The sequence below is a fragment of the Oxyura jamaicensis genome, chromosome 7, assembly GCF_011077185.1.
Source record: "Oxyura jamaicensis isolate SHBP4307 breed ruddy duck chromosome 7, BPBGC_Ojam_1.0, whole genome shotgun sequence".
NCBI lineage: Eukaryota > Metazoa > Chordata > Aves > Anseriformes > Anatidae > Oxyura > Oxyura jamaicensis.
In genome coordinates, this window is record NC_048899.1 from 10,056,735 (window position 1) to 10,071,871 (window position 15,137).

The 15,137-nt window shown below is 37.7% G+C and overlaps 1 protein-coding gene across 5 annotated transcripts in view; it reads left to right on the forward strand.

Annotated features, from left to right (window-relative positions):
- RAPGEF4 (Rap guanine nucleotide exchange factor 4) overlaps positions 1-15,137 on the forward strand; it is a 148,188-nt gene that overhangs the window by 96,048 nt on the left and 37,003 nt on the right. For all 5 annotated transcript variants that reach the window (XM_035332469.1, XM_035332470.1, XM_035332472.1 and 2 more), the window contains 5 exons: positions 6,106-6,190; positions 9,266-9,326; positions 10,075-10,151; positions 11,168-11,314; positions 12,600-12,715. In XM_035332469.1, the coding sequence (XP_035188360.1) occupies positions 6,106-6,190; positions 9,266-9,326; positions 10,075-10,151; positions 11,168-11,314; positions 12,600-12,715 (486 nt within the window). The remainder of the gene's footprint in view (positions 1-6,105; positions 6,191-9,265; positions 9,327-10,074; positions 10,152-11,167; positions 11,315-12,599; positions 12,716-15,137) is intronic.

The following is a 15,137-nucleotide window of genomic DNA, read 5'->3' on the forward strand; positions in this document are numbered from 1 at the left end:
AACTGTGTATTTGGAATAGTCATCAAGCCTATGAATGCTATCATACTCACTTTGTGGAAAATGCAGCATTATGAGTTTTTATTTCATTTCAGAGTATCCCTAAAAGTAAGGTGCAGATTCCATTAACGCTTACAGTGCTGGCATGCCATTCAATTAACTACACTGCTTTTGGTTATTGCAAATGAGTGGAGTGGTAGGGCTGGCAGCACAGCAGGTACCTTTCAATTACAGTCATAAGTGGCAGCCCTTAATTAGATTCATCTTTGGTAGAACTTTATTGAATTGAGAGAGACTGGACTTCCCCTGCTGTAGTTTACTAGCAAGGTGTGAAATGTGGCTTGGTAGATTTATTTACCTATTCTTATTGTTATAAAATAGTATTTTAAGAAGAAAAAAAACACAACACTTTCTATACATAGGCTGCAATGGATGTCTGCCTAACCTTTTTGTAGCCATCATATTATGTCCTCTCACTCATCGGTTGGCTAACCATCCTTTCAGCAATACATTCTGGTCACACTGAAAACTCAGCTAAAGCCCTTTTCTACAGGCAGCTTTATAGTGACTTCAAAGCAACCAATATAAACTCTGTTTGATCCTCAATTGAAAGCAGCCTCCTTATTATGCAGGTAGTGTTTAGGGGCCACTGAAGACATACTTTACTGCTAATTAAGTGCACTGAGAATTACTCAAGGTCACCCTCACTAACAATTTACTTGTAAGGGTCAGTTCAAGAAAGGTAGGTACACAAAGCTGGATCCTACTCCTTGAGGCCATTGACAAAGTTTGCCTTTATTATGGGATAGGCTTAGGCCCTGGCAACCATGTGAGAATATTTTTATACTAAAAATGTCTTGAATCGATTTAACACACATGCTTGTTCATGTTCTGTTTCTATCTGTATTCTTTGCCTACTCCATTTTCTCCCAGTGTTATCTGTTTAAATCATAAGCATATTTGCACATTGACCTGACTTACTCTGTGAATACAAGTTAGACGACACTTTTCCAAAATCTCAATGAAAGCACTGAATTTCAAAAAGTACAATCAGATATTTGTGCCCATAAAAGTAGATAACACTGCTGTGCAGCAACACTTTTTAAAGGATAGCTTCTCTTTCCTCTGTTTGGTAGTTGTCTAGTCAAGGACAATCAAAAGGAACACTCCCTTCACACAAAACGCATAGACAAACCAGTCTGGGAGTATAGTGCACCCATAAACCTTCATGGTGTCTAGGAAGCATGACATTTTCTCCTCTCAAAGATGTCCAGTGCATTTGCCACTGAGGAGTGAAAGAGGGCTTCTTACAAGCATGAGTAGATGCCAGTCATTAGGAGGCTGTGAACAGCACCCTGTGTGCTGTGACCCTGCAGCTCTGAACTGTCTCCTCTGCCTCAGGCTGACTGAGCAGGTTGGTTCTTATGGAATTGCTCCCTTAGGTTATCGTGTTTTACAGCAGCCTGCTACATTCTCTTTCCATCATGACTTTCAGAGCAGCCAGTGTAAGTTTATGCTGGCAAGATCAGTGTTGATTATCATCCACGCTCCTTGCAGAGTTGAAAGGTTGGCATGGTGCTGTGAAAAGTATCACTCTCCCCCGTGTGTCGTCACTTGCACAGCATCACCTGAAAGAATATTCATAGGAGATTTTTCATGTAATATAGTGAGGGGAATGAGGTTTTCTCAAGACTGACAGCCATCTGACATCTTTCCCTATCCGTATCCCTGAAAGTGCTTATTTTTGCTGCCCTTTGCTCATGGAAGCAAGCCTGTACTGTCAGGCACCATATTAACTACTGTTGTAGTATTCAGTTTACATATGTTATGATCCTGTTAGTTGAAAATCCAGTCTGTGCTGAGGTGTATCAAAGCTATTGAAATCTCTGTGAATCCTCAAAGCCCTGCTAGTTTTGACTAGACACCATTATAGCAGCCAGAAGTTCAAGGAATTGTCAGGGCTTTAGAAACACTGGCTGTAGCTGACCTGCACAGGACCCACAGTTTTCAAACCAACACAGCTGCATTTTACAATAGTCACCATTTCCGGAGAGGTTACAGAACTTCGATAATTACTGTGAAAGAAATAAGACAATATTCTTTGATGAGAAGATTACTTTGAGAATTTGATTGTATAATGAAGCTGTTGCTTTGAAAGGTACTTTCTATTGTTCAAAATCTGAAAATCTCTAGCAAAAAGTGTCACTTGTTTTGACAGCCAACTTAAAAAATTCTCTGTTTATTACATTAACTGCTGCATTTTAACTGTCAAACTGTGAAAGAATGTTCTATAGTTTAAAAAACAGAATAGAGCTCAGGGAATTTTTGGCAGGCTCTTGTTGCTATTGGATTTTTTTTTTTTTTTGGTTGGTTAGGTTTTTTTTGGAAACACATACACTGTGAATATGAAAATAGCCTTTTGTGAAGTGGCAAACACAGCTCTCTGTTCCCTATAATGCCTGGAGCACAGGTGCAGACCTTCAGCAAGTCCCTGGCAAAAAATGTTGTGGAATTAATACATCTCTTCCTTACAAACTTTTCAGTCCTTCAGTGTAAAAATATATACTGAAAATATATTTTCAGTTATTTTTAGCTGATTTTAATAGTGTTCAGATACAGCTAACTTGATGGTTAACCCTAATGAAATAGGATGTACAAAGTTGGACACAATAATAACAGAAGTCTTTAAAGAGAGGATGGTGTTCATTAGGAAATGGTATTTAACTCCAATGGATTATATTCTGTTTTAATACTCCAGTGTACGGTAAGTTAACAGTATGACTGAAACAATAAGTTTGTGTCATACATTCTTGGTAGTTGTGCTCAGGAAATTTTCTTCTCAGCACAAAGAGGGTTTGATTCCATATGTGATAACTAAATAAATTTTTGTGTTATTCACAGAAGTAACCTGGACAGGATGCTAGGGAGTTCTAAACTTAGTAAACCACAAAACATATATATAATAAAACAACAATGTAATTACTGCTATTAATCTATAACTTCTTGAAGGTACTGTAAAAATTATGCAAACTATATTTTCTTTATTGTTTCTATTTATATATCATGTTCCACCTGGCTGTCAGTAGTCAGAACCATACTGAATTTTCCCATAGACAGTATTAGTTCCATAGTCCCTTGTGGGGATTCCTACTGATAATATTTAATGAATTAAGCATTATTCCTGGGACAGGAAATACAGATTATCTTTCCACACATCAGTTCACTGATATTTGCAGGTATTATTTGTGGTAAGTGGTGTTTATGGAGTTAATCAAAGAGTTTAGATTCAAGTACAAAGATTATGGAATCAGCTTCCATACTCGAGTAAGTGAACATGCATTCGCTTCCACCCTCAGGTGCAGATAGTGGGTAAAATTATTCTTGTATCCTCTGTATTCTTTGTAGTACTTGCAGGCAAAACTTGTACTCTGGAAAGATGCTTGACATACAGTCACAGTGTTATGGGGCCTCTGATCTTTTCACTTTCTCTTACCAACTCTGAATTTTCTGGTTACTTATATTGTTTGTATGTACATGGTTTATCAGTGGTGAAGTGCTATGTTATTGTCAACATCCTAGTCACAGAGAAGCTCAATGTTTCTGACCTTGATAAATTCTCCAAACACTGAGCAGTTTTTATTGATCACTTAATACCACCTGAGTTTTCCTGTCCATTAATGTGTAGCCTCGTTCTCTATACCTATGCCATTTATTATCCTGTCTATAACCAGCTATTGCTGTTAGAATAAGTCCCCTGCAGAAACTAGGTCTTTACACAGCAGGATCCTACAAATCAGCATCAGTGGGTCACCACACAGGTTTTACAGAAGCAGTGATGCCTAATATCTCTCCACGTGACATCTGCAGAAGCAGAAGTAAAGACTGGGTACATCCACTATAGATTGTCAGTCCTCCCAGTGTGCTAACACAGGAGACAAATGGACATATTGAAAAAAAGAGTGCACCCTTTTGTCTTGACAGAGATCTGATGTAGTTAGACATCATACTTTCATATGTTAATTTCTTGTAGGAATTTGTTAATTTGATACACTACCTTATTTGTTTTCCAAGATATGCAGGCTTTGCAAGGGTGCAATAAAATTAATGTTGTTATTTCCTGTGGGGAGTACTTTTTATTAAAATCTTTACCTTGTGGTTCTTAAATCTCCAGGAAAAGGTAGATGGTATTGGCTTATCTTTATTCTGTACTTAATTAAGCTTCTACTGCCCCCCATAAATCCTAGGAGTGGCAGCCTTGTAATTTCAACAGATTTAGAAACAGAAAAGAGTAATTTGAGTCACTAGAGGGCATAGCAGTACCAACTCAGTTTGTTTCTCCCCAGATAGTTTATTCCATTCTGTATGGAAAAAAAAGGACAACTTGAATTTCATCCAAGACATTTTTGTTATGAATTGGTCTTTCATCTGGGTAATAATAAGTGCATGTCACTGGTAAATGAAGAACAGATGAAAAATACAGCTTGCTTGGCAGAGAAGAGGTCAGTTGTCCTTATGTTTTCTAGGACTTCTTCAACATTTCTTTCACCCAAAAAAGTCTCCATCAAACTTCTTTTGCAAACAGATGAAATACAACAGAGCAACACGATTGCTGGTTACTCCCTCTATCTCACACATGATTTAGACGGACTGTTGAACCAAAGGGGATCAGGCAAAAAAACTGTAGAGCGCTATATGCAGGAAGAGATTAAAAGTTACTCACAAACTCCTACAACTCCTTCTCATGAGTACTAGTCATTAGATCCTCCAAGGCATCTCTGGCACACTGCAGTCCTTAGAGCATTTGTGCCATTTTTTTAGCAATCAGAAAATTTGCCAGTGTATAGATGCTGCAGAAACACAATTATTTAAAACACAGTAACAGCCTAATTTCTTGTTGTCCTATAGGAGGATTATCCCTTCACTGATGCATGCTTTTATTCCTGGCAGCATCTCATGTTTTTCAGTGAGAGGAGTTGGAATAGCGAGTGGTTCTTACCCATGTGGCTAAACAGCAGCACTCAGCATTAACTCTGTGGCAATCACAGTGTCCTCCAAGATGCACTGCTTCCTTTGGAATTTGTTCAACAGAAATCAAAAGCTCCTTTACAGACCACTGCTACTGTCCATCTGCTACAACTAATTAGTGCTGCATGTGAAAAAAAGTAAGGTCCCACCCATGGCTCAGGAGTCCTTTGGAAGGAACAGATCTTAATGTATCATTTCTGATTTATCTGACAGTTTTACGTATAGAACACCTGATTTCATCAGGCAAGCTGTCTAACCAGGATCTCTGTAAGGTGGTTGCCATGGCTGCTGCTCGGTGTCATTCAGGTGGTTTCATTGGGCTTCCATCCTTTGTGTGTTTCAGTCCTCCAGCCAGAACTGTCCTTTGTCCCTGTAGCCAATGTGAATGAAATAAAGGTGCTTAGGATCTGCGTTATTTTCTGTAGCCCTGTGCATACTGTGTGCTTGTGACAGAAGTGGGTGGATGGCAAGCCCTGGCGAGGAGCAGGCCATGGTCAGGATCACCAAGCAACGCTTCAGTGAGGTTCAACAGCCCTGCTTCTGCAGGACTTCTGCTTCAGGAGACTTGTGCTTGGTAGAACTGGTGCTGAGCATTGTGCTGCCACCAGTTAGACCTGGTTTAGAGCTGGTTAGGATGTACGACAGAGGGTGTGCCTGCACCCCTGCAGCACAGAGTGCTGGAGGTGCGCCCGCTGACGTGGCTCTGGACTCTGCATGGCCTTTTCATAGTGTTGCTCTATACCAGTCTGGGCAGCAGTGTTAAAACTCAATGTCTTTTTTAATTTAAACTTGCTGGCTGGGGCAAAAATCTGTCCATTGTGAAGGTGTAAAAATGTACAAACTAGTTCCTTTTCCTTTCTTGACTTAATATAATACTGTTTTCCTTGATTTATTTTTTCTCCTTCTGCAAAAGACATGGTTTAATTAAGTCATATTCAGCATACAATTATTTTGTACCTAAAAAAAAAACCTGACCTGTTCAGTAGACAGTACAAGAGTATTATGGGTTGTTTTGTACTTCTCTGAAGCTATTATTTTGGGCATTTATTGCATTTTTCTGTTCTGTTAATTTTCTACCCATAGGCCTGGCCAGAGAACTATAGATGATCTAGAAATTATATATGAAGAACTTCTTCACATTAAAGCCTTATCTCATCTTTCTACCACAGTAAGTTTTTTTTTTTTTAAACGTATAACTGATTGCCAAAATGGAGGGTGAATTGTGACATTTGGTGATTAGAATTGGAGCTCAATCAATCCTTCCCATTTATACTTCCTATGCAAAGAAGTTATTCCCACCTGTGAGGATCACCCAAGTGCTGTAAAGATTGTCTTTTGTGTATCAGCTAAAGTAATCTCTGTGTGTTTCTGCACAGTCCATAACTCACTCGCTTGTCACAGGTGCCTTGTCTGGGGCTGTATCTGCGTTTAAATTAAGATGAATGGTATCTGACCTCACACCTGAGACTGTGGTGCGTCTGAGTGAGCTTCAGTAGAAGAGATGTCTGATTTCTGAATGTTTAGAAGTCTTGGTTTGAACCAGTTAGGCAGAGGAATTACCTACTGAAGAAAGGTGTACTGTGCAGTGCTGGCTATTGGAGCTTGGTCCTAGATTGAAGGAAAACCTCCTCATGTGCATTCCCTCTCAATAAGCAAGGGCAGTGCAGTGAACCAGGAATAAATTACATGGAGAAAATATCAGGAGGAGAGAATGCAACTGTTTAAAGTCTCACCAGCAGTGACACACTGTGTAGGCAACTGAAATGAGTTAAACAGCTCTTGGTAACAGCAAGATATGGGTGATTTCAGAAGAAGGAAGGCAGTCAAAAAATAGATTTATTTTTATAATAGCTTCTTTGGAAGTTCTTGATGATTTTAATAATTTGCAGCTAACTTGGACAGATGCAGATAATTATGGAACTGCACTACAAAAAGATAGTACTCTGCAAAAATATAACATCTGAGCAATGTTTTTTCAAACAGATTATACATCCAAAGTGGGTAACTGAACCAAGAGGGAACAGCCAGACAAAATCCTTTAGCGTATTTGGTAGGTGGAAGAAAAGGTATTTAAAGAAAGATTTCTCTGAGAGCCAGAAATGACACATTTTAAATCAAACAAAAGAAACTACCTAAGACAGACAGATACTGACAGTGGAGAAGACTTTTGATAATACAGACATAATGCAGAGAAAAAATACAGACATAATGCAGAGAAAAAAAAATCTCAAACATCTTATTTCCTGCTCAGAAGAAATTCAGATTTGAGCTTAGAATCTACAACAAGCAACATATAGAAATATGGTAAATGATACAAGCTGCAATAATTGGCATTTTGAAGAAATGCAAGAAGTGCAGTTCACTCCTTGTTTTTATTAAGAATTTGGAAATGTCAGTGTATTATGTGTGTCATGAACACACATAGCAGAGGACAGAAATCACTCCTAGCTTCAAGGGATTCTTCAGAGAAGCAATAGACAACATTGCTCTTATGAACCAGAAGATTAATGGTCAATCAACTTGAAAGAAAATGGAATGTTTATTAATTTTAATCAAGGCATAATTCCTAAAGTAATAACTTTTCTAGATAAGCTACAAGCAGCAGGAAATGAAATAGATAAAACTCAAGTTGCATGGTGGTGAACTAATCCCTGCTAGGGAAGCCTATGAACTTAATGTATGAATGAAAAACAATTATATAATACAGTTTTAAAGACGAATCAAATTCTTGGCTTCATCAAGAGGATTCATTCACTGCAGAGGCAAGTGATGGAAACAGTGGAGAAGATACCTGAGGATGTATACGGGATATGAAAGCCCTCTACAATGTATAGAACAGTGCTAATGGTGGCATACTTCCCGACCTTGTCAAAGCTTCTTTGCCTCCAGACAGAGGTTGTAAAAGAGTTTGGTGGACTAATAGTTATGGAAACAACAGGCCTGTGGGTGTGTTCACTGGTCAGTGTACTAATAAAGAATGTCCAAGCACCTCTATAAATCCCTCTTCTTCGCCAGACTGCAAACAAACAGGGAATGCTTTGCACTGTCAGGAAAGAGTATGGGGAGAGGTGGCTGGTAAGGGACGTTTACACTTGGTGCCCAGGGAAAGGTTTGGTACGTACCTTTAGGATATCAGAGCCTGAATTTATCTACCCATCTCAAGAGATACTGTCATCTGGACTGTGTCCAGAATTTGAGGGTTCCTCCCCATTTTTTTCTTCATGGCCTAAAGGTTATTCATCTAGAAGTACAGCTGTTCTTCTGTACAACTTAAACATCTAGGAGAACAGCACGAAAACACTAATGCTAATAAGACGTTGGAGCATGCTTTTTATCTGTATTTTGCACTTTTAAGTTACATAGTAATCCTTCTGAAACACTGGTTATCACCAGCTGAGATTCTCTGAAAACAAGAATGCTTCTGCCTAGAAATTGACCTCAAAGTACATGCAGATCTGTGGCTGTGTGAAGAGAGACATAAGGCACACAGAAAATCTCAGGATAATATGAGCTTTGCAGCGCTGCTCTCACTTTGTGAAAACAATGCTAACAGTGTTTACTGTAAGGAAAAAATGGTTTTAAACAGCAGCTGTCTCAATAGAGACAAGTGCCCCATCAGTCATAGGAGTTAATCACACCAGAGTAATACAAACCCAAAGGAGAACAGGTTGACATCAAGTGCAGTGTCACATTCTCCAGTTCCTGAAAGAGGTAGAGAGCTGGACATTTTGTCTGAGAAGCTGTCAGGCAGAGATGGGTCTCAGCAGGTCCATACAGCTATGCCTTGCAGCCTGACATAGCAGAAGTTGCCAAATTTAAGTCAGTAAGGAGAAGGGTACTGATTTCTCAGGGAAGAGCAGCAGTACCCCAGAGCCCCATAGGGTAACTGACAATTGATAGCAATCTTCTGGAATAAATTAGTTATTACTGTTTGAAATTTTCCATCATGTTAATTGTTAATTGTTTATGATGGTTTTGCTTCTATGTATATGAAAAAAGATGTGGAGAACTGTATCTTAAGGATGCCCTTGCCTGAGCTATTTGGAGAGAGTAAATGTAGAGCTCATGTTAAGTGAAGCCAATTGGTAGGGAATAGGACACTGAGTGAAGTAGACCGTCTGGCTGTGTGATTCTGAATGAGTGCTGAACAATGCAGCAGGAAGAAAAGGAGTGTCTGGGTTATATGTAATAAGGAAGGATAAAATACTTATAAAGACCGTAATTTCTCTCTCTCTATTTTAAGGTAAAACGAGAATTAGCAGGTGTCCTCATTTTTGAGTCACATCCCAAAGCAGGAACGGTCTGTAAGTAAAAGGAGTCCTGTCAGATCATCTTTCTTATCTGTGGCATGAGCATTAAATTCTTAATGTTTAAATGACAAGAGCAAAACTTAAATGCACTCTTCAAACTTGACTGGCAGTCAGCGTTCAAAAACTGGGTAGTAGGTGTTAATTTCAGCTGTTGCTAATTGCAGGAGCAGTAGCAAAATTAAGTCTATATTCTTGGTTGGATTTATGTATCACGTATGATTTGGATGTGTTTGTATATGGAATTTTGATTGGACCAATCTTCATGCAAAAGGTATTTTATTATTATCCTTGTATTAAAAAGCCATCTTACTGACTTAAAATGTTAGATTCCTCAGATCTATTTATGCTGGTAAGTTTTAGCATGGCATTTATTTATATTTAACAATATCAAGTTCACAGCTGCTAGGGAATAGTTAGAACACTACTTCTAGTGGGATCCAAATCTATGTGCTGATTAGAAACTGATAACCTGACGTGTATCGATAAAGTAATTGTTGCAATTGATGTGGAAAATAAAAGCAATTTTCACATCAGAGTTATAAAACAATTGCTACATGGATATATTTTTTTTTTCCTAAAATCTGAAGGCAATTACTTTTAAAATCATAGTATGACCTTTTTCTTGGCAGTCATTAATATGACTGCAATAGAGTTACCTTGAATTTTATTGAGTGCAGGATCTGGCCAATTTGTGTTTTGAATAACTCTATTCTCACCATAAAATCTTTTTTCTCTTTTGTAGTATTTAATCAGGGAGAAGAAGGTACTTCTTGGTACATTATCCTGAAGGGATCAGTAAATGTAGTCATTTATGGCAAGGTAATTTTTTCAGAATTCTTTTTATATGATCCTTATTATTGAAATTGTAAGAAAAAACTTTGAAGGAATACAGTTTAATTTAGAGCAGAATTGCTTTGTCTGAGGAAACAAATTGAATGTAATTTTATTAAGAAATGATCCAGTGGTTTCAATTATTGTACTTCTAGTTGACTGCTGTATAATTTTGGTATATATTACACACTTTCTAAATGTAATTCAACACAGTTGCAGCAGTATCTTTAGGACAAAGCCATTTGCTGGAATTCGGTGAATTGACAGACTTGCACCTTGTGGGGGTTTTTGTCCTGTATCTTCTACCTCCATCTTCCCAAGTATTTGAACAACTAATATTTATCACAGGTATTAGGCACATCTGACAAGTGCTGCTCTGTGACTAGTGGTTCTTGGGTTGAATGGACACCTTCCAAATTTATGGCACCTCTTACTTTTCGTAAAGTTATATACTGAAAAGCATGTCTAACATAGCAATCCATTGAGTCTTTAAAAATCCCTGTTTCCCTGCTGATTTCTCAGTCAGTGAATAAGAATCCTCTGTTCTGAACATCAAGCATTCCACCAAAATCTAGCATAGGGACTAGTGGATTTCACGCCACAGGGTGGGCCAGATTCTCTGTTACTATAAATTCAAGTAAATGGAGCTCTGCTGATTTACGTCAGCTGAAGATGTAGTATTATGTTCTGCAAGCTTGATGTTATTTTTTCAGGGCCTCTTTAAAAGAACAACTCAACAACTTCCTTCAGCAGGGCTAGAAGAGTCCTTCGTGCTGAATGTAATTTTAGAGAACAAGCCAATTCTTTTCTATTCTTGCCTTTCTTTAGTAATAGTAATAACCAGCTATCAAGTATTGTTTCCTAGTCATTGTTTTGGCTTTTGATTTCCTGCCAAATAGATTTGTTTTGGTATTTGATTGTGAAGTCCGGTGTTTGTACAAGGACTTTCAATAGAATCCGCAGTAATGATGGGTTTCTGCATGTAAATGTTTTGCTCTGTGCAGGGTGTGGTATGTACTCTGCACGAAGGAGATGATTTTGGCAAGCTAGCACTTGTGAATGATGCTCCTAGAGCTGCATCTATTGTTCTGCGTGAAGACAACTGCCACTTCTTGAGAGTAGACAAGGAGGATTTCAACAGAATCCTTAGGGTAAGTGTGGGAAGGGCCACCCTGACAGTATGATGTCAGAACTTCACAATCTTTCTAGAGTCTTGTCTTATTTGTATACATATATTTATAACCATATTTGAAGTGTCCCTAATTGCAGAACAGAGATTCGACGGTCTAGAAGATCACATGAAGTATAATCAGTTCTCCTCTTTTTCTGTTCCTCGCTTAGCCATGAAAATGTGACCAAATGTCATCTTTTGTCTCTCACATTCCTGTGGTCTAGAATTTGCCAAGTGCTCTGTTTGTCCTGGTACTGTCTAGGATTTCTAGGTGATCTCCCATCCAAATATTGAATAAAACAAGATCTCTTGTTCTCCTACATAAATCAGTGTCAGGTGCCTTAAACTCAATAGGTTCAAGGCAAAATCAAGTGGCAAATTTAATAAGGTACAGGTAAATACACAGATACCTTTATCAGAGGGCTCTACAAAGATATTCCCAGCTTAATTTATTTAATTAATTAATTATTCATTCCCAGTTATTAATTTTAGGGCACATGTGTTACAGTGTTCAAATGAAATTCTATAACTGAAACCTGCATCCAAATACAAGCTGTTTTGTAATCATTCATAGTATAGAAAGTCAAAAACAGTATTACCCTGTATGGAAAAGTATACATGCCTGGTAACTCCAGACAGAGTACTGTGCTAGAAAAAAGAGATATGATTATGTTTGCTGTTCACGTGGGAACTAGGTTGCCATTAGCATTGGCTATAGAGACTCCAACTGATTTAGCTCTGGTTAATACTTCAAAGAAGATGGAAGTCTGTGGCCTTACTGATTTTCATCTGTGTTAAGTACACATTATATTTAATTATTTTATTTCCTTTTTTTAGTATGATCTGGTAGTAGAAAATGAAAAGAAAGGAGTACTCTGACAGTTTACTGGTCTAAGTATGATTTTCTTTTTTTTTTTTTAAGTTAAAATTATGCACAATAATGTTCATATGAAACTAGGGGTAAAAATGTATTGCACGTGGAAAATTCTGGAGGCACTCTCTCTTTTGGCAAATTTCTTTTCCTTTGGTGTATCCAGAATTTTTTCTCATGGTTCTTGCTCCAGTCTCCAATGATTCTATCCCTTTCCCTCAACGCCAGTGCTTCCCTCTTGATAATGCCTGTTCAAAAAGCAAATGCAGTTGGATAAGCACAGGGGAGAAGAACCATCCACAGAGTCTTTGTGTTTGAGAGTCATGCATTTTTTCAGAGTAACTAATAAGCCAAATCGGTGCAATTACTTTCTTAAAAGTAACTTGTCTTGCAGGATGTGGAAGCAAACACTGTAAGGCTCAAAGAACATGACCAAGATGTCTTGGTGTTGGAGAAGATCCCAGCAGGAAATAGAGTTTCTAATCAAGGAAATTCACAGCCTCAGCACAAGTATGTTTTGATTCAATAGTGCACATCAGACAATGATTAACTTTTTCTTATGGCATTATTATCCAAACAATAGCATATCCCCCCTTTCTGTGGAAAAGTGCAGAGTATATAAAATGTTCTTTTTATTAATCATCAGCCAATCACATGCCCCACAGTGGATAATATATCGATTTCCAGCAGCACACTAGTTCTATGACTTTTCACAATAATTCTGTAAAGATCTCACTGTAAATACTTATCTCATGTAATAACTTCTAAATAGACTGCATGTGGAGAATGCTGAAACCCTATTAAGCAGAGCTACTGTGTAAAAGACATGAGGAAAATACATTGTTTTATTGTTAAGCATAGATATTTTCATTCTGGATTTTAAACTCTGGATTCTAGTAAGAGTTTGCTAGGTACAATTTGTATACAAATGAAGATTTCATGCAATGAAAATTGCACAGCTTATCTTACAGAAGAGGTTTGCACTGTAATAACAATATTATTTATATTTTCTTTACTTTCTTACTGAAAGGGGAAGAGTACAATTCTGTTTGGATGCTACTGTGATAAGAGTGGAGTGAGGCTATTATAATTCCAAATGTTGGTAAAACCCCTAAAGGCTTTGTAAATGTGTTATTTACAAATGGATGCACAATTTCCTGTCACATAATCATTTTCTTTAGCAACGCTCGAACAACTTCAACAAAATAAGCACAAAGAAGTTCTGAATCCTTTACCCTGCATCTTACTTTTTCTCAAAAAAAAAAGGCAAATTTACTATGAGATAGTTTCAGTACAGTTTTTATCTGAGCTGGGATTTCACATACATATTTTATCTTTATAATTAAGTATAAATATTTCTAAAGATCTGTGAATGGTTAAACAAACCATTGCTTGTATTTTATGCATTTCACACATTTTAGAAACTGCCATTTCATCTTCCACTTAATCTATTGGAAAAATAAACTATGTTCCTAGGAAATTATATACTCTTAGAGCAATTTTTTCCTGTCTAAACGAGGGAAACTTGACTGAAGTCAGTAGATTTGCATCAGCATGCACAGTGACTCTTTTATAGATTTAAATCTATTTTATTTGGTATAATAGATTTTTTCATACTTTCAAAAGTCAGTTTTATTTAAACACATTCTGAACACCACCTTCCTTGGAAACTCTTTGCACCAGCATTATTTCTATTATTTAACATTTTCTTGTTCAGAACTTGATGAAAAATATCTAGAGATAGGTATGGTCCGTGGTTATTTTAAAACTTATGTTCCAGGAACTTTTGCAGGTAAAACTCAGAATCTGCTTTCTATAAATATTTTATGCATTTGGTCAGCTTTTGTGTACTATCAATGTGCAGGTAAGGAAACTTTTGCTGATAACTATGACAAACAGACCCAAGCTACACAAAAGAGGAAGCTACTTTGAACGTTCACTGGCTGCTTTTCAGCAGTCTTTTTAGCAGTGTGTTGGCAGCATCTTTTTGTTTAAAATCTTCGGAGTGAGTTCACTGGTTTTAAAGATGACATTTCTTTTGTTTCTTTTATTAATAGATAAAAGTGAGTGGCTGCATTTATGCTCAAGACTCCAACTCAAATTACTGGTCTATTCAGATTTCCAGAATGTGTTTACTAGAATGTGTTGGTTGAGTTCTCAGTACTTTTTGAAAATCATTGGGCCCAAAGGAGTCTTAACAGGGACCTCTTCTTAAAGGCTTGCTGCTTTGCTCTTAAATAGGTAGCTCAAATCTCTGATATTGCTACAGATGAGCTGCTCTTTGGGATTTGCTCCCAAAGCAGGTATGAACTAGAGAAATGTTCTGCATCCCAGAGTTGTTTCCCCAAGACATTGAGTCAACCAAGAAACTCATTTTCTTCTTCTTAATCTTGGGGAATACTTCACTTTAGGAGCAGATCCTCTGAGTTGTGATTTGGATTCTACTGCCTTCTCTCCTGGGGAGACATGGCTCCCTGAGCCATGCTTTCAAACAGTGACAGTTTTGCTTCGAAGAACTAGCTCTGAAGTTCTCACTCCCATGATCTAACTTCTCTCTTTATGGGTGATCACACTCATGCAGGATAAATTCAGCAGCCCTGCAAGTCGCTCCACTGTTCATTTTCGCTTTCATATTCAGAGTACAGCAACCTGTGATTTCTCTGCTTCACTCACTTAGGTACTTGGTTAGTATCTCTGCGAGAATGTGCACCGGCTTAACAAGTGTTTGTGTTCTTGGGACATCAATACAGTTCTTCCAAAGGGGTTGGCAGGTAAAAGAACTGTGACGGTCAGCGCTCAAAGTGAGGAGGAGCTCCCAGGAGCTCAGCTCCACCACTTATTTCTCAGCAGGAGCAGAGTATCTTCACTTCTCGGGGGTTTTTCTTTCTTTCTTTCTTTTTTTCTTTTTCCTTTTTTTTTTTTTTTTTTTAAG